We start from the raw sequence: 19451 nt of genomic DNA on the forward strand, positions 1-19451 counted from the left end.
TAGCTGGTGCAACTCCTTCAGGCGGAGGTCGGGGAAGGAGAGAGGCTTTGCACCTGCCGACGGGTGCCCCGTCCCTCCGTGCGTGGCGAAGCCTTGGGCAGGAGGAATCTGAAGAGTCTCTCCGAGGGGAGGGGGGCTGGAAGGGCAGGGCAAGAGCGGGGACGCGAAAGGGCCCAATCCACCTCTGTCTGGCCAAGGAAAGGGCGGGGGAGAGAGAGACGGGCCATCGCTGCACCTGCTGCGCCTGGGCGGCTCTTCCTGCTTCCTCCTCCGCCTCTTCCACACACGCACCCCCCGCCAGGCTCTCGGAGCCGGAGGCATGTCCAGGAAGCAGGATCCGATCCCCCACCCCCACCTCCGTGGCAGGATGTCCCTTATCGGGCCAAGGCCGGCGGAGGAAAGGAGACGCGGGCAGCGCCATGGAACGCGCGGCGGGGCTCCCCAGGCGCCGTCCCGGCGGCCGCGCCTTCTGCCTTCACCTCCTTGGGCTGCTGCTGGTGAGTTGCCAAACGGGGCCAATCCTTCCCTGCTTGCCCAGTTGCCAGCGAGCTGCGGGAGTTGAGGAATGGGCAGTTCCGGATTGCCAAAGAAGCTGCCGAACAGCCCTTCTAAGAGAACGCCAGTTGCACAGGCGCCCGCCGCCCACCCGCTCGGTTGCATTCTGCCCATCATTCAGTGCCCGAGCCGGCAAATTTCAGCTTCCGCAGGGACAGCTCCTAACGCGCCCAGGCAAACCCCATCGCTGAGTTGCTGCCATTTCCCTCCACTTTTTACTCTTTTGGTGGTCAGGAAAAAAAGGCGGGCAAGGTACTGGGGAAACGCAGGAGGGTTTCAGAGTGTCCAGACTCATCCATGTGGTCCTCTTGGAATGCAAAGTCCTTTTCTCCCACTGTAGTCACCTGGATTAACTTGCAGGTAGACAAACGCAGGGTGGAGCTGTCAGTATCCTAGAAATCTATATAGGAGTGGTGTCAGTGGGGCTGTAAAACACTTAACTGTGATCACTCATTCCTAAATATGCTCAGTGAAAAACAATGAACTTGCTCCTGAGTGATCATGGTTAGGTGAGGTCTATTTATAGTAGACTGAAAGCTGGGGACATGGCTTTTAAGAAGAATAAGTATCCCTAGCTGATGTATAGTAGGATGATGCTCTGAGACCCAACAGAGTTAGTTGGGAATCTACACCAAGACAAATCAGGTTTCTGCCCTTGAAAGTCTGGGAGACCACGGATGTAAAAGCGACCATTCTTCAGAAAGACAGTGAATTTTGGCTTTTTATTTGTTTCCTTGTTGTTGATCTTTCTTGCCATATTATTTAACTTTCCCATGATACTGTGGGGACTGGAAACTTGCCCATTTGAGATGAACCAAAACATTTCAGGCAGAAAAGCATTGGGAGAGACTGCTCCATTAAAAACAGGTTAATGTAGCTGATGATGTATTTAAGTATTCATATGTTCTGATCATTAGCCTTATGGATAATATGCCTAATACACAGCAAAATGCCATTTGGTTTGCAAATCCAAAAAAAGTGCTGTATAACTAAAAAAAAGTAATGAAGCAACTAATGCTTTGGAATCAATTTATTGCCTTGAAATATTAACTAGCTAACATTATATGCATTTTTTCTTTCTTAGAAAACTGTGCCAACTTTTGGAGTGGAGACATTAATGACAACACCTGTCATTCCACAGCCTGAATATAATGCATTTCAAGAGGATTTTATTAGTCTAAATGTTTTGAACAAAAGAGTTAGCAATGATACTGAAATTTCAGTTGTCTATTTATGCTCAAAACCTTGCATTGTTACAATAGAAGCTGTAGCTTCATGGGAATTTAAAACTGGTGTGTCAGTATATAAAAAGAATTGGGAGAGCAACCACCACCTCCACATGGCTAGGAATAGAAGCGTGAACTTGAAGTTTCCGAGCAGCATGGTTTTCAGAGATGATTATGTTATCAAACATTCCCTAATAGTGCATACAGTGATACTATATGCATGGATTACCCATAAACAAGGAAGTTTCTTCCATGTGAAACAAAAAGAAGGTTACTTGTGGGCCATTGCCAGGGATTACATCTTGCTGGAAACTGTTCCACCCTTCGAACGACCATATAAAGACCACAAGGTGTGTTTGAAATGGAGCTTTGAATATATGTGGAAACTCCAGGCAAACAGAATCCCTTCGTGTCCCAATGAGAATGGTATGTATTTTCCTGTTGGACATGAGTCATTTATTACATTGGAGCAGGAGTATGATTTTGCAAATACTGTAGTGGGATGGCCACAGAGTGGGGAATGTTTGAACTTTGCAGCCTGGACCAACTTGACATTTTGAAAGTGACCCACAGAATTTTGGTGAGTGGAACGTTTTAGCTGCTGATGAAAAGAAGAAAGGTCCATAACAGTATACTGAGAGGACATTTTCTTTCCTGCAAGGCTGAGGAACCTGTATCCTCCCAGATCTGTTGGACTCTGGTTCCCAATGGTATCTGCCAGCCTAACCAAAAGTGAAGAATGATGGGAGCTGTATTTTAACCATGAAATACGGGAGCTCCCCAGCCTTGCCTTTTTGTTTTTCCTAGGAAAATGGCCTTTGTGTGTCTGTGTGTCTATGTGTGGGGGGTCCTCTCTCTGTGCTGACAGACCTTAAGTTGCCATGTGCAATCTCATGACTTCCTTTCCTCCATTTTCCAGAAGTGCTTTTCCTGAGGAGCTGTGGCTTATTTAAAATGTGCTTTGTTTGATCAAAGCATCATTTCAGATTCTGCTTTGTTCTGAAATCACAGACAGATTAATAGGGAATCCATCCCTCATTTTAGAAAAACAATACAAAGGGAGTTATGTGCAACCAGGATAATATCTGCAAATGGAACTGGGCTGGGAGAGGGGAGCCACATTGGAATCCAATCCATAGGTCAGTTGTGGAGAACATGTGGCCCTCCAGATGTTGCTGTACAACATCTCCCTTTACCATTAGCTTCACTGGCTGGTACCGATAAGAGCTGCACTCCAAAGTTACCTGGAGGACTACAGGTTGTCCACCCTTGATGTAGATGTAACAGGACACAGAATGCTATAGAAAGAATGCATAAGAACAGCCACACAACAGTTTTATTGGTAAGGGGCATGCTGGTAAATCAGCCACCCATGAAGTGATATAGCTGTGGGCTTTTAACACCAGCCAAACAACAACAACAAAAGTTCCTTCTCTCCATCCTCTTCTGTCTCCCTCTCTGAAGAAAGTGGGGGTGGGGGGCAGTTTGCTTCATTCTTGCACTTTATCAAGGATCCGATATGATTTGATTCTAGTGATCACATCTGCCAGAAACTGAGCCAAAACGAGCGTTCATGACTGCATGTGTTGTTGCTTTTTAAAAGTAGCCCTACCTGGGGTCCAAAAAGGTGTGGCTAGGAATGGTAAAAAGTGAGGCTTGTTCCTGACTGCTGGAATATCATATGTGCTGAAAAATGGACCAAACCTGACCACGCTGAAAACAGCCCAAAAGGCATAAATCACCATCTGATTGCAGTCTTAAGTGGCACAAAACCCATTTAATTCCTTCCAACGTACACAGTTGTGTGTGGCTTGGTAATGTTGTTCTCTGATGGTCTTATGTACCCATCTCACCTTACAGTTGTGAATGAGCCTAACAAACATCTCCCTTCACCGTCTGCACTCAGCACCCCACCAGTACCATTCCATGTTGTATAGCTATTTCCGGTTGCATTTGAGCAAAGTGCCAGTCCCAATTAAAGCAGAAGGATTCTAAACATGTACATTCTGTATTTGAAATCACAGCATGCTCACTGCCAGAGGCATAAAATGGAACTTGCTGCTGGGGCTCTGATACAAAACATATTTTCTTAATAGTAACTGTCTGCTATCAAGTCAATTCTGACTTATGGTGACCCTATTCAGCGTTTTCTAGGTAGACAACATGAACATCTGAGACCATGGGTGTGGCTGACTAGGCATGTCTTGAGTGTAAAGGTTTCCAGAATAATATTTGTTGTCGTGAACGGTGCCATCTCCACCTGCTGAACCATGTGCTGATGTGAGGCTTGTTTCTCACTGCTCCTCCCACTCTCTGCCAGTCTGACATCTCTGTATCCAGTTTTGTGCAGTGTATTAGTTCTAGTGCAAATGCAATGTTCTCGTTTGGTATCTGACAGAGGAGGCTGTAACAGGCTTGGAGGCATAAGACCATATTGTTCCCCTAGCACAGTGACCTAAATCAGGTTGCAACTCCACTTTGTGCCATTGCCCTCATGCCACGGTTACTTACCACTCTCACTCAGAACACATAGGCCTTAATCCAATTGGTAATTACCCAGTAAATCAGTTTGTGAATGGTGTGTCAACACATATATAATTCCCATTCATTTGATTTATCTGAGGCTGACAATTGGATCAAGCCTTGGCTCTTTGCCAAGGCTAGAGTTCATAAGGTCTAACTGTTGGTGGGTCCCTTGGGAAACAAGACGATGGTTCTGGGGCCATTCGTCAGTGCATATGTCCTTCTGAATAAATCTGCCTAGGATCAGGACAGTGGAACCTGGGATTTGTCATTTTTTAAAAGAAGCCTATCTGATTTTTATGGAGACCAGGGAAATGTTTCCTGATAGATATGCACTACTGTATACAAAAAGAAAGAAAGAAAGAAAGAAAGAAAGAAAAAAGAAAAGAAAAAGGCAGAATCTTTGTTTCTTGTTGCAGACTAATTCTTCCACTGTGGACACATGATTTTTGTGTAGGGTAATAGATCTTTGCAGTTCCTGACTAATAAAGGATGGTTGTGTTTTACAGATGTTGTGGAGATCCTCAGCTTTCCATATGCGTCCAGTGGAGAGATGAGTGGACTTGTCAAGAAGTTTAAGAAATTTAAAAACAGAGAACTTGAGACAATCAGGAGACATCAGATTGGTTACCCAACGTAAGCAGATAAAAATACTTTGAAGATGATGGTGTTTGCTTTTTAAACCATACATTATTTTTTCTTCAATCAATCAGTTTTAAATGTATTCGCGAAGGCTTTCACGGCCGGAATCTAATGGTTGTTGTGGGTTTTTCGGGCTTCTTGGCCGTGTTCTGAAAGTGGTTCTTCCTAACGTTTCGCCAGTCTCTGTGGCCGGCATCTTCAGAGGACAGCAAAGTTTGCTGTCCTCTGAAGATGCCGGCCACAGAGACTGGTGAAACGTTAGGAAGAACCACTTTCAGAACACGGCCAAGAAGCCCGAAAAACCCACAACAACCAATCAGTTTTAAAGATGATGTTTTTGTTCATCAATCACCCTTAAAGAAATCCATATATTAAAATGTCAGGTTCCTTCCTATACTGTACTTGTTTTGCTTCTCATTTACTTATGTGCATTATGTTCTTACATCTGGTTATATTGTGTGATTCACCAATGTCAGTGCTGGACAGCTTTGTGCATGCGTATGTGCATAGGTACAGTTACAGCCAAGTGAAAGAGAAAAAATGATGCAATTCTTTAATACAGAGGTCGTCAACCCCTGGTCTGCGGCCTGGTGCCGGTCCATGGCCTGAGCTGGACTGGGCCGCGAAGACAGACCTCTCCCCCCCTGTACGCACTCCCCTTCCCACAGCTGCTTTGCACACGTGCCAGCACCAGCGCTCCCCCATCCCTTTGTGCATGTGCCCAAGTGCCCGCACGAAGGGGTGGGCACATGGGTGGGTGTGCAGGCACCCCTGCACATGCGTGAAGGGGTGGGGAAGTACTCACGCTGGCACGAGTGGGCGGGCGCTCCCCCACCGCTTCACGCACGCACCCAAGAGCATGTGTGCATCCACGCACACCTTTGGGCCCCCCCGCCTTCCTTGGAGGCTCAGCTGGTTCGCAGTCCCAAAAAGATTGAGGACCGCTGCTTTAACATGTCACCGTGTAGGTCAGGCTTGTCCTACCTGCGGCCCGAGGGCCACATGCAGCCCAAGTCGGCTCATAATGCAGCCCAGTGCAATTTTTTATTTTAAAAAATTTCAAGTTACACTGCCGGTGCTTGTGGCCAGAATGCGGCTGGGGCACGTCACAACGGTAGGGGGGAAGAGAGGGAAGGAAGGAGCAGGAGGGGAGGGGAGAGGGGGGCTGTGTGACTGCATTGCACCATCCCCATCAATAGGTGGACCCCCTCCCGGCCCTATAAAGCCACCGGAGTGACCACGGAAGATTGTCTTTGGACAAAACGCTGGCTCTATGGCTTGGAAACGGGGATGAGCACTGCCCCCTAGAGTCGAACACGACTGGACAAAAATTGTCAAGGGGAACCTTTACCTTTACCTTACTGTGGGTGGTGAGATGTCTGTGCAAAGGTTTCAGTAAGGTTATAAACTAGGTGTGGGCATCTCTGGCTCTCTAGATGCTTTGGATTGCAACTCACCACCACCATTGGCTATGCTGTCTAGGCCTGATGGGAGTTGTAGTCTAAGAACATGTAAAGGACCAAAGTTACTTACTATGGTTATGAAAACCAGTGTTCAGTGCACTAACTATCAATGTGCCATTGACAGATATATGGAATTAGCCCTGTGCATCAAGCAAACACTTCTAAAACCAAAACAAAGAAAAGCAGCAACATATCAACTTCGGTCCAAGCCATTGAATTTGGCATTTGAACTCCAGCAGAGATTTACAGTAGAGTGTTCTGTGGTCCAGATGTTTATCTCTTCTCTGCCATGTAACCCATCTACGTTGGGAAATATTCCATCACTACCTTCTCCTAAAAGAGTGTTTGGAAAAGAGGGGGTCAGTGTCAGGTTGATTCTTGATACTCAGACTGCAGAACACATGTCCAATGGGCCCTTTGTAACTTTCATTGGAATATATTCTGATCCCCATACTTTGATGTTAAAGTTGTCACAGTAGTCAATAAGCTATCTCTCATCAGAGTTTTGTGTTTGTACAGCTTTACTTTTTCAGTTTGGCTTTACTTACTCCGTTACTGCAAGAAGTCCTTATGTGGAACATTGTATTTCATAGATTCTGAAGAAATGTATGGTACTCCTGCTATATTTCTGAATGATGAAGGTAAGGGGCAGGGGAAACCCACACAAAACATTTCAGTTCACAGTCTCTTCTCCAAAATAAGAATGAATTCACAAACTTGTTCAAAATCCTTTCTAATTTCTCAACACGGGTAGTTGGTTGGTTGGTTAGAAGAGAGATGAGCCCAGTGATTGCAGAGGCATGGTAAGTAAAATACGTATATGCAAAAGGGGTTGATTTTGCGATCCTAACTGCAGTGTGCAAGTGTTACTGCTTTGGACAACAACTTCCAGAATCCCCAAGCCAGTGTGGCCAGTGGAAAAGCGTATTCTTCTTTCTACCAAAATCGATGTCAAGAATGGAGAGCATGAGTTTTCTGTATTGCATAGACTAAGAAGTCTTGAGTTGCAGTGGATAGGTTACAGTGGTGCAGTCATAAATTGGGAAGTGCAAATGCTCATTTTGACAGCACCTATAGCCAATCAATAATGAGAATCCAATAATATGAGCACTTTGATGAGTCCATAGCAATGCTCAAGGAGCAACTATTTTGTGACATTGATGCCTATTCAAAGGCAGACCACCCTCAGATACTTTGCTTTGCCACAGAGATAACGTGGAACAATATTTCCTTCCCAGCTGTTGCGAGGATTACAACTAAATTTGGGAGGAGGAGGGAAGCCTTAGAGGGTGATCACAGATTACATCCTAGTCCCAACTACTCAGAAGCCCTCAGAGCATCAGTTCTGTGAGCTCTGGCTTCACTGCATCACAAGCAGTTTAGTCCTGAAGGTAATAGTTCAGTGAGAGCACTTCATTCAAGGACTAAAAAGAAACCAGACACTGTTACAAAAATGTCTAATTTCTAGTCAAGATGTATCTCCCTGTAGATCCACCAGAGTTTGTTCTGCTGACAAGACACCTTCCACCAGCAAAATGAAGACTGGGGGCAGTTTTAAACATCTGTGCCCTCTTAAAACCTATTCTGGAGAGCTGGGCAACTCTCTGGAGCAGGATTTCAGGAGGTGCAGAAGGCTTCGAGCAGGAAGGTGGAAAGGACATGGAAGAAATGCTGTTTGCACCAACAGGCAGTGAACAGTGTTGACCTCTAATTGATGCCGCTTTTCCTGGGAACCACAGTTCTGTAAAGGAAAGCTACCGTTCTCTGAGAGATGTGCTACTAAACTGGCATTTCCAGTATTCTTTGGGGAAGGTGATACAAAACTGAGAAAAGTATAGATTTTGAGAAGCATTTTTCCAGGTAGAAATCAGTGTCTTTCTGTCATTAGATAAGTCAAGTTCCTACCAAAGGAAACATGCAGGTCTTGTCACCAGCCCCACATTGCTACACAATGTGTATGAATAATCTTTGTGAGTGGTCTTTTGTGCAGCCACTCAAAATCTTGCAGTGGCGGCAGCTCTGAAAAGGGTGGTGTCTTCATGGGAAAATTTGCCTGGGTCAGATAGATGACCTGTGTAGAAATAACACCTTGTAGAAATGATGACTCCTTTGTGCTCTTGGGATACCCAACGCATTGTAGCAGATACAGTGATAGACCAGGACTCGGAAGCTCTGGATTTGAATCCCTGCTCAGCCATGAAAGTTCACTGGGGGTGTGGAACTGGTAAATAATATTGAATAATTGTGTGCCATCAAGCCAATTCTGATTTATGTCAACCCTTCTCAGAATGTTCTAGGTAAAGAGTACTCAGAAGTGGTTTACTATTCCCTTCTTATGGGGGCAATCCTGGGGCTGTGCACCTTGCCCAATGCCACACAGGCTGGCCCTTCTTGGATGCACAGGGAGAAATCGAACTCCTAACCTCTGTCTCTGCAGTCAGATACCTAACTCACTCCATCCAGCTGGAGCTGCTAAAACCACTCCTTAAGTACCCCATTTATCTCGAAAGCAATGTTAGTGTTGCTTTAAGTCAGTTCCGACTTGATAGCATATCACAAGTTTGCCCTCAAGCAGGCTTCCCAAGATAGTAATGTTGAACTGGTTTTTTTTGTGAACTGATCCTCTGTAGTTTCTATGTGGTCAATTTGGAATCCCATAAACTGTCTTAGAAAACTGATTATTGTAACATTACTGAAGCCAAGCAGGGGTGGATGTAGCAATCTCTTGGATGAGACACTAGTAGGAATTCCCTCAAAGCGGGATGAATATGTGTATCTGTTTAAAGTAATAGAGTCACATGACTACCTGTTTCTGAATATTTGGCATGGAAGACCATATCAGTCTTCACTATATTTGTTGCCTTCCCTTCACTGATTGGGTTCTTCTTTGGCATGTGCGTTTCAGGTCATGTTCATATTCAGATGCACCTCATCAAAGGAGAAGACATTGCTGTAAAAACCACTTTCAGCCTTCCTCTGAAGCAGTGGCTTCGACTCGACCTCTCTGTTCATGGAGGGCAGGTATTATTATCTGTGATGCTGAATGCAAGGACAATGTATTTTGGAGGTTGGAGCTTACCATGTTAGTTTAAAAGCAACATTTTTATAATTCTGAGGATAATCTGGAAACGCCTTCACTGAGTTCAGTCCAAACATATTTTTCTTCTCACAGGCTGGGCTCTGGGATAAACAATTCTGGTGATCTGAAGCAAAATACCAGTATATATGAGAGCCAGTGTGGTATAGTGTATGGAGTGTTGGACTAAGTCTCAGGAGATTTGAGTTCAAAACCCCTCTTGGCTATGGAAACTCACTGGAGGGGAGTGTGTGGCAGCGCTGCTAAAATTACATCTGAAATATTATACATACCTTGAAAACTGTATTAAGGTCCCCATAAGTCAGATGTGTATTGATGGTACATTGTACTAACATGTGTATCTATATTATTTACTTATAGTACTTTGGCATCTTTTTAATCATCATGGCTCTATGGGCATGCTGTGAGAATGGCTGATGGTCGGATTCTAAAAGATCTCCTGTATGGAGAATTAGTGCAGGGAAATCGCCCCAGTGGGAGACCACAGCTGCAATACAAGGATATCTGCAAGTGGGATCTGAAGGCCTTGGGAATGGGCCTCAACAGATGGGAAAGCCTGACATATGAGTGTTCAGTCTGGAGGCAGGCGTTGCATCACGGCCTCTCCCAATTTGAAGAGACCCTTGTCCATCAGGCCAAGGCAGTCACGAAAGCAGTCAAATCAGGGAGCTGGATAGGGGACAGATTGTATTTATCTTCAGTGTGAAAGGAATTATCACTCTCAAATTGGCCTTCTCAGCCACACTAGACACTGTTCCAATTCCTCCATACAGAGCACATTACTTTATTAGGAGGGGGGAAGGATTACAGGTCTGGTTCCTTCACCAGCAACCCCCTCCCCATGAATCCTGTTGTCAAAGAGCCAAGTTCCTGACACTGCCTCCCTAGTGAACAGTCTTTCCCTGGTCTCCAGTTGTCTTTGCCAGCAAACACGGGTCCAAAAACACGTGTAAGCCTGGACAGAGAGCAATCAGGAGTTTGCACATGCTAAAATGGGCTGAGTGAGTCCAATCTCAGCTAGCCATGATGCAACACTCCTTCTCACAGATCTGCCCACATAAGAACACCCTGGTACTCTCAGATATTATTATGAAAAGGTCAAGTGGGCTTTGTAGTCCTTAGACTTAACTTGCACCACTGACAGGACTCTAAGTAAGCTAGGCCGAGGCAGCACTCTCAGATGACCCTATGACAAGTATGCTGTTCAGAAAACCAATTGAGTTTTATAATCTTTATTTTATTAAAGAATAAGCATGTTACTAAGTATCAAAGCCAAATTAAACCAAAGCAAATAAACTAGCATTGTGCTATTTAGTTACAAAGATGTAGTGAGGCAAAGAAAACATTAAAAATAGAAAAGTGTTCAAAAACCTTACAAAAACACAAAAAGCCATTAAAAGAATAAAAACAGTTCCAGTCCAGGAAATCATTAGTAACCACACAATAATCCAAGTAGGTTATAAAAAGGCTATAGTCCTCAGTGATCCTGTAGAACAAGAATCCTGTACTAAAAAGAAAGATTCAGTAAAAGTCCCATTATTCTTAGAAAAGTCAAATCCAGTAAATGTACCATTGTCCTTACAAAATTACAAGAGCATAGTCCATATGGAGTATTCCAAGAAAAGAAGTCCATAAAGAATATTCCATAGAACAGTCCATAGAAAATAGTCCATGCATAGTCCTTAGGAAAAAGCCCATAAGTCCATAGGTAATCCAGTATAGTAAAGGTTAGTCCCATGTGTCACGAATGACTGAAGGATCAGTCTTGAAAGACAATGTCCATAGGCAAAAAGTTCCTTTTTCAAGAGTAACTGGCAAGGGCTCATCGCAACTTCCCACGATGTCATCCAATCAGAGTTCGTTACTAGGCAACCAGTCCTGTTGCACCACATGACTTCTTTCTCATACGCACCAGATGTTATTTGGGTTACGGTGGTTTATCAAAGAGCCACAACAATTCCCATCTATCTAATCACACCGAGTCCTTTCTCAGGCTCTCAGAATAACATTCTCTCTGCTCGCCTAGAAAACAACCTGTCAGCATAGCATAGATACTTTATACAAAGAAACAAGATGGAACCTCTCTGGCTCATTTCTTAATTACAAAACCCATATGCCTTAAAAGATTTTAACTCAAAATCCCATCTCATCACAGTCTTCACTGGGGATGTACAGAACATGAAACATGGAGTGGCCTACAGACCTTATCCCAGTCTGTGCCCCCTGGTACCCTCAGATGGGTGTCAACCTTTGACACTAGTGTCTCCAGTGTCCTTTTCTGTGTGGGATGCAGAATCTTAACAGGTGGAGGTGTTGATAGAGGAACTGGCTGATGGTCCGGACACCTTGACCAAGGTCTTCAGTGTATTCAGTGTTTGGGGGCAGAACAGGCCCTCACTGTCTCCTTAGGAACCCACAGCTCCAGTAGGAACCCAATCAAAAGGTCCTTTCTGAAGACATATTTGGATAGGTCTTCCATCCAGTAGGTGGGCACCAACATTTCTCCTGCATCCACCCACTATTCGTCCTCTTTGCCTGAGTCCCCTGCCTCCATCCCTTCAGGCTCCTGCCCTTCTCCTCTCCCTACCTCCTTTAAAGCCCCTGCCTTCTCACACAGCCCACCCCCCTCTGCCTGACAAGGTGCTGGCCCTTATGCCCTGCAGCTGCCTTTTCTTCTCAGCAATCCCAGCCCACACCTGACATCTGGTAGTTTCTATGTTCAACAATCCCCCAAAAGGCACTGGGTAAGATTGGATGGCATGCTCAGGGTGTCAGTCTTGGCAATCCCCTCACACTTAGATGTTGCTATAATTTTTTACTGAATTTGCTTTTATATTTATATTAAGATTTTTTAAGCCTTGGGTTCCTGTTAATATCATATTGATCTATTGGTCATAAATATGTTGCTCATTGTAGTAAATTGCCCTAGAGTAGACCCATTGAATCAATGGGAATTTGATGAGTTAACACCCAAATTCTATTTGTAAGTACCAACTGTGACTAAGTTGCAGTTGGAGTAGGCCCATTTGAATCAATGAAACTTACAAAGGAGTTGACTCATCAAATCCCCATTGATTCAGTGGGCCTATTCTAGTGCATTTCATTGCACTAAGCAACAAGATTTTGGCCAAGGTCTTTTTGCTGCCTTGGAGGCAGTATAGGTGGGTTCACTGAGGTGGCTATCAGGCCTTTCTTGAGAGCAGAAGAAGAATATTTTGTTACATAAGTGTTTTAAATTATTGTTACATTGTTGCCGTAAAAATATTTGGACAAACCAACTATCTTTACCTAGCTACCTATACCAGGGGGCGTGTAACAATACAACAACAAGCTTGGTTTTATAACAGTAGAAATGTCATGGCTCCCCCCAAGACTGTTGAGATTTGAAAATTGCTAAAGATTCTGACAATTTTGCATTAGAGATGCAGAAAGCGAGCTGCTCAATGGTGAGGGTAGAAGCACTCTGGATATGCTGTAAAGCAAGTTATTGCTACTGATATGTCTTTAAGAATTTTGTGCTGACCCACCTTTGGCTAGTCACTCATTGCTGTCTAAACTGTATAAATACAAAATTGTACATGTAGGTAGATTAAACATAACTGACCTGCCATCCCTGTAGTGTATGGCCTCCCTTGGTGTTCCTGTCATCAGGAGATCATTGCTTGCATAAGTTCGTATTTCCGCGACTCCATGCCTAACCCCACTTGCATGCTGGAAAGACTGGGGGCAGCAGGAAAAAAAAAAGGAAGACCAAGTATGAGATGGATTAGTTCCCTAAAGGAAGCCACAGGCTTGACTTTGCAAGAGCTGAGCAGGACTGTTGAGGACAGGACATTTTGGAGATTGCTTATTCACAAGGTTGCCATGAGTCAGAGGCGACTTCACAGCACTTAACAACAACAATATGCCTAATGCCATTTGCCCATGCACAGGACAAGAATGTCTCTGTTTCAGCTTTCCACAACTTGGTGCCTCCACTCTGTTGTTCTCGGCTGCAAGTCCCATGATTCCTGAATATTGGCCTTAGCCACTGGTGTGGACGGAAACTGAAATCGAAAACAGCTAGAGGACTTGAGATTGGGCGCTGCTGCTGCTCTGTTTAAATATTTTTAACAACTGAGGAGTGTGTGGTATTTCATTCCAGCCTTCTTTGGGGGAATGAGAAGGACTGGGAGAGGGCATTAAGCCTACACACTCTGCCTTGTGTTCTTCCTGATATTACCATTTATTATTATTACTATTGTTGTTCTTGTTATTGTTGTTCTAGTGAATTTGTGTGTATGTGTGCATGTCCTCTGGAGTGTCTGCCATTTGGAACAGGAGTCATGCTGGCTAGGGAATTCTGGGAGTTGTAGTGCAATTTCTCCTCAGATAATGGCAGATAAACTTCACTAGAAGGGTCAGAAAGGCTGCACGTTGAAATGAACACACAACATTTCTATTCTTTTATTTACTTATGTTTGCAAGAGGGGGAGGCGTATGATCACTTTCCTCTGGATCCAAGTAGAAGTCATCTGAATAGTTGCTTAAAACATTTAGAAAGAGGAAGTACATTCAGGATAAATATGTGGAGCTGTCAAGTGATTATCTACATATAATCTATATATAAATTTAGTGAATTCTTGTGGTTTCACACTAAAGGTCAGCAGAATATCCTGGCAACAACGTGCAAGCCAAGACTGGACAAACATTATATTTTTAATCAGATTACAGCATGCCAGCTTTCAGAACTAATATTTGATCATTTTGGTTTTAGATAGAAATCACCTGTGTTGGAAAGAATCTGAAACATCGCCAGCATCAAATATTTATGTAAGACTAACTTTCAAACTACTCCTCTGGTTGTAATAGTTCCACCTGATCCATTGTATCATGAAACTTCAAGTCTATTGTACGCCTTTTCATTCTTTCCTTTGTTACAGTTGTGGAGCCAGTTTGCATCCTTGGACATGTGGCCACCCACCTAAACAAATGACACACATGTCAATGTTTTGTTGTAAAGCAGTTGAAGTGGTGGCCACAGCTTTATTGGTTATATCAGAAATAACACTGGTGCAATATAAGGTTCTGGACTGAAACATTGGGAGGCTCGCTTGCAGCCCCGTGCAGCCCCCAGACCAGTACCAGCAGTTGATGGAATGACAGAATTACAGGCACTCTTGAGCGCACAACTACTGAGTGAATCCTCTGCCATTGGATATGAAAATCCAGAGTCCTACCCCTGAGTTGGGTGTATTCTTGGCTATCCTTACCACACAATTCTCTAAGGGGATTTTCAATGTGAGATAGGGGCCTTCCTGCCCCTTGCCTTTCCACACAGGATCTGGTTCTGTCTGCACAACTACCATACCCAATCGAATTAAGAGTTATACAGAATGCACAGAAGTATACTCCAAATGTTCCCTCCTTCTTTCCTTGTATCTCCCAATTCACTTCCCTGCAGCCAAGCCCATAAATACGACCTGGTCGTAGGGAAGGGTGAGTGGGTGGATGAATTCTTAAGGACAGCTGAGCCATGAAACTTCAGGTGAGCCAATTTATTTTATGTAGACGAATCAGATGAATACCTTCTCCCTTTCGTCCATCTCCTGCAGCACTGCTCACCCAACTAATTAGTTAGCTGATGCACAGGCTCAGAAAAGCCCACAGAGGTTATTGAGATTGCTTAGCAGAAGAAGACAGCTTGGCAAGAACTAGCTGCTGCCTCCGTGGTCAGCACACTGCTAGCTACGGCCCTGATAAATTGAGAAAACTGGGGCTATTACTGAGAAACAATGGCTAAAATCCTGTTGAGCAGTTACGCAGATGCTGTAACTTTTAGATGGTGTAAATTAAAAAACAACAACTCTGTAAGCATTATCTGTTTGTTGCACACCAAGTTGTGCAACTCAATATGCAATAGAGAATCCCTGTGGAGATTTTTTAACACAAGACAATGCACTTTTAAAAGTTACACCATTTGTATAACTCTACACTATGATTATAGCCAATATATTTGTACTGTATAACTGTCACTGTATAAGAATAATATGGAAGACGATACCAATTTTCAAAGCATCACATTATCTACTTTTCCAGATTTAGCGAGGATATCTATTTTGATGACACTTCTGGTTATTTGGTTTTTGGAGGCAGTGGATATTCATCTGGTATTGAAGGATATTTTGGATCAATAAAATACTATCGTCTTAAGAGCTTAGAAAGCGAAATGGTGAGTATACAAAACACAGCATGGCTTTTAAAAGTATGCCCTAAAACAAACAAAGAAACAAACAAACAACATTGGCAGCAGACCACTAAATCTAGTGAAGAAATCTAGTATGGCATTAGTAAGTCTTTTCATCAGTGTTACTTTTTATTTGCATATGATGAAATTTTATTTATCAGTTCCAAATGTATTAAATACATATATTAAAAACATATTTTACACGTATTTCCATATATTTACTTCTTAAATATTAAGATACTGTTTTTACATATCCTGTTGCTTAGTGTAGTAAGTCACACTAGAGCAGGCCCATGGAACCAGTGAGAATTTGGTGACTCAGCTCACACGCCATATGCACAGATATACACACGTGTGTGTGTGTGTGTGTGTGTGTGTGTGTGTGTGTGTGTGTGTGTGTGTGTGTGTGTGTGTGTGTGTGTGTGTGTGTGTGTGTGTGTGTGTTTCTAAGTTGTCAACATAAAAAGTTAATTTTTTCCAAACGCTCCCAAATGGTGGTGGTCATTTTATTATGTGAAATTATTTACTTTGAGGAAAATAAAATGTTCACCTATGTTTTAATCATTTAAGAGTGTGTGCAAAGTGCTCTCTAGAAAATACCCACAGTTCCTCTCCTACTTGCCTGTATTCCTATACTACCAGACATTAAATTTCTTCCAGATTTCTAACCCTTTCCTGAACAAAGTCATTTTGGAAAGAATTGATCTCTACCATAAAAAATGTACAGATATCCAGAGCATATCACCCCACGAAGGATTCACTCTGAAACAAGATGAGAAAGAGGAAAAGTGTAAGTAGGGGGGGCTAAACAAGCGTAATGGGGAAAAGGATCCACTGTCATTTGTGTGCGCCATTAATTTCAAAGCAGTTCAGTGGAAAGGCAGTTTAGGTAGAGGAAGTGGCACTGGTGGGGGCAGGTATCCGCCCCCCCACCTCTTTTCCTGATTACCACCTCTGAAAGTTGTGGTGCATCATGCAGTAGTAAAAATACAGCATCATTAGGATTTTGGCCTCAGCTATAGTCTTTGAATATAATTTCCATTTTCCATCTCCTCGTCTCAATGCCCCATGTTTTTAGTGTTTAATTGTATTATATTTCATTTGAATTCTATTACTGCTAGCCATTTTCAGTTATTTTTGGGGGGAGAAGTTTGAACTAGAAACGTAATAAATAATACAAAAATAGACTCACCTGCAGAACTACCCATCTGCAGAAAAAGAGAATCATTTGAAAATTAGTTCATATCTGTATTCCTTAGCATATTCAGTAAGGAGTAGCAATAATTTAATCCAGGATGGTTCTGCTTTCGTTTATTCCGAGAGTCAAACTGCATTTATCCTGCAGTGTTACTATTGCATGTGCTGTACGCTCAGACACCCTTAAATCAATCCAGGCTGGGTGACATTAACATTTTTATAAAGAGAAACAGAACCTTTCTCTATATGAGTGTCAGAAATGCAGCTAGAATGATTCAGATTCATTTTCTTCAGGTATTCATGAGAACTATTATTTGGAAATGGACAGCAAATACAGAGGAAACCTCAAGTGTTCTGCCAGCGACTGGGAAAGAGAGCTAAGGGAAAAATACCACAGCCTGTTCAAACAGTTGCAAGAGAGAGATTTTCATTTGCCAGAAGGTAACGTACTTCTTTACAAATCCCATTAACAGGGGAATTTTCTATCGCAAGATGCACATTGCCAATTCTGATGGCTGTAAAGGCAGAGTAAATAAATTCTTAATGGTATAAGACTATCCATGGCTACCAGTCATCATGAGTACATGTTGCGTCCCTGTCAGAGGTTGCTAAATACTAGTTGCTGGGACACACAGATGGGAGGGTGGGAGCTTCTGGCTTCCCATAGGCATTGAGTTGGCCACTGTGTGAATGGACTGCTTGGCAAGAAAGGATTTTGGTCTGTCCAGAAAAAGCTCTTCTTACATTTTAAACTGGACATTTTAGTTTTTCTTTCTGTTAACAGTGCCTACTGTTTTATTTAAACATTGCCAGCTGTTCAACCTCTTCCTCTATCATTTGCATGGTGGTCTTAGGGTCTCCCTCAGTGGTTCCTAACCTCAGATAATGCAAGTGTTCTTGGACTGCAACTCTCAGAAACCCCGGGCAGCACAGCTAATAGTGAAAGCTTCTATGAGATGCAGTCCATGAAAAACTGGGTTACCCGAAGTTGAGAGCCACTGGTCAACCTGAATGAAATGAGAACTACTGGTTGTCCTGGGTTTTAAGAACTTCATGGAGTAGCTATCTAATTGGAATATAACTGTTTTCAAGGCTCCATAGTTTAATTATATATTCTTTCTTACAGCTGTTGCAAGAGAAAGCCAAAAGGACTCAGTGTTAGAAACTGGGCGCTGGTTATTTGAGATAGTTGCTCAAAATCTATCCAGGCCTGAAGGGCTACATTACATGAACTCTTCTGTCTTGGCCTTGATGGATTCCAGCTGTTGTGGATATCACAGAGCTTCCTATGTTCTTGGTGTTATCTTTGAAATAGGCCTGAGTATGTCTACAGACCCAGCTCAGGTATGAATTTGGATGTTTCTCTTTTGCTCCAGGATTACTTGAAAAAGAATGTAGATAGTATTTGCTGGCTCATCAGACATCTTTGGCAGGAGACAAACTGTTTTTCATACCTGTATGTCATCTGAAAGTGGGATAACTGATTGTGTTCTGAGTGTACTCACTCCTTCGCCTCTGATCAACAAGGTTTCGTATGTTTGCCGGTTGTTTCCAGCCTTATTCCTTCAACAGAGTAACAGCCACACACACAAAATTAAAAGCTCATGATTGTGTATTTACTGTTTAGCTCATTTAGATGTACAATATGCTGATGATTACATTTCTGTTGTTGTTGCTGGGTTTTTTTGCATGCAAGATTTCATTGGCTGTTACGAAACTTACACCCCTGTCTATTAATTGTTACCAGGGTCTGCTGTATAGTTTGGTTGCAGCTCAGGGCGGTGATAGGTTGGCCTTGATGAGCCTTGGGTATAAGCACTACCAAGGCATTCATAACTATCCCCAAGATCTGGAGCTATCATATGCTTACTATAGTGATGTTGCTGTCAAGACACCACGTGATCAGCATACGATTGATGAAGACCAGGTAAAATATCTTATGGGATTACATTTCCATTCTTTTTGTTGTTGTTGTTGTTGTTGCTGTTTGGGGGGGGAGTATGTAATGTTGCATTCAGTTTAAATATCTGAAAAATGTTTCCATAGTAAAAAAATGATTGAAATATATCATTTTAGAAAAAAGTTTAAAAAGTTAATTTACAAAATTTGAAAACTTTGTATCCAGACAAATTCAAACTGGTATATAGAATCTTTTAATTTGAACATTGGCAAATGTTGTATAATAAAGCAATTCAATACCATACATTTTTCTTAATATTTTGCAGATTTTAACTGGAATAAACTTAAGCCACTGAAAACTCTTAATGTCTTAATATTGCGGTATGCCAAGAGCTGTGTGCATGAGTACTTGTTCTTCTAGAAACAATCATGCAAAAATTAAAAGTTGCATTTTGGATTTGATCAATGTGATATCCATTCTAGTTTCCCGTTTTGATTTATATTATATGCATTCTCTGTGTACTGTTTTTCTCATGAACTCAGCCACTGGTTTTGATGGCTGAGGGATTCTGGGAGATGTAATCCAAAAACATAGCACCTCCATGCTCTGCCTTTCTAAAACT

At 42.8% G+C, this 19451-nt stretch overlaps 1 protein-coding gene across 1 annotated transcript in view; it reads left to right on the plus strand.

The window, feature by feature from the left end:
* The first annotated feature begins 310 nt into the window (after positions 1 to 310).
* The window catches only part of SEL1L3 (SEL1L family member 3), a 45761-nt gene continuing 26620 nt past the window's right edge, over positions 311 to 19451 (plus strand). Inside the window, exons 1-11 of the mRNA XM_073001111.2 lie at positions 311 to 497; positions 1640 to 2207; positions 4814 to 4940; positions 6929 to 7050; positions 9315 to 9430; positions 14263 to 14318; positions 15585 to 15717; positions 16393 to 16522; positions 17224 to 17370; positions 18056 to 18273; positions 18677 to 18856. Of these exons, the coding sequence (XP_072857212.2) occupies positions 420 to 497; positions 1640 to 2207; positions 4814 to 4940; positions 6929 to 7050; positions 9315 to 9430; positions 14263 to 14318; positions 15585 to 15717; positions 16393 to 16522; positions 17224 to 17370; positions 18056 to 18273; positions 18677 to 18856 (1875 nt within the window). The 5' untranslated portion in view covers positions 311 to 419. The remainder of the gene's footprint in view (positions 498 to 1639; positions 2208 to 4813; positions 4941 to 6928; positions 7051 to 9314; positions 9431 to 14262; positions 14319 to 15584; positions 15718 to 16392; positions 16523 to 17223; positions 17371 to 18055; positions 18274 to 18676; positions 18857 to 19451) is intronic.

This window comes from Pogona vitticeps, chromosome 5 (assembly GCF_051106095.1).
Source record: "Pogona vitticeps strain Pit_001003342236 chromosome 5, PviZW2.1, whole genome shotgun sequence".
NCBI classification, from domain to species: domain Eukaryota; kingdom Metazoa; phylum Chordata; class Lepidosauria; order Squamata; family Agamidae; genus Pogona; species Pogona vitticeps.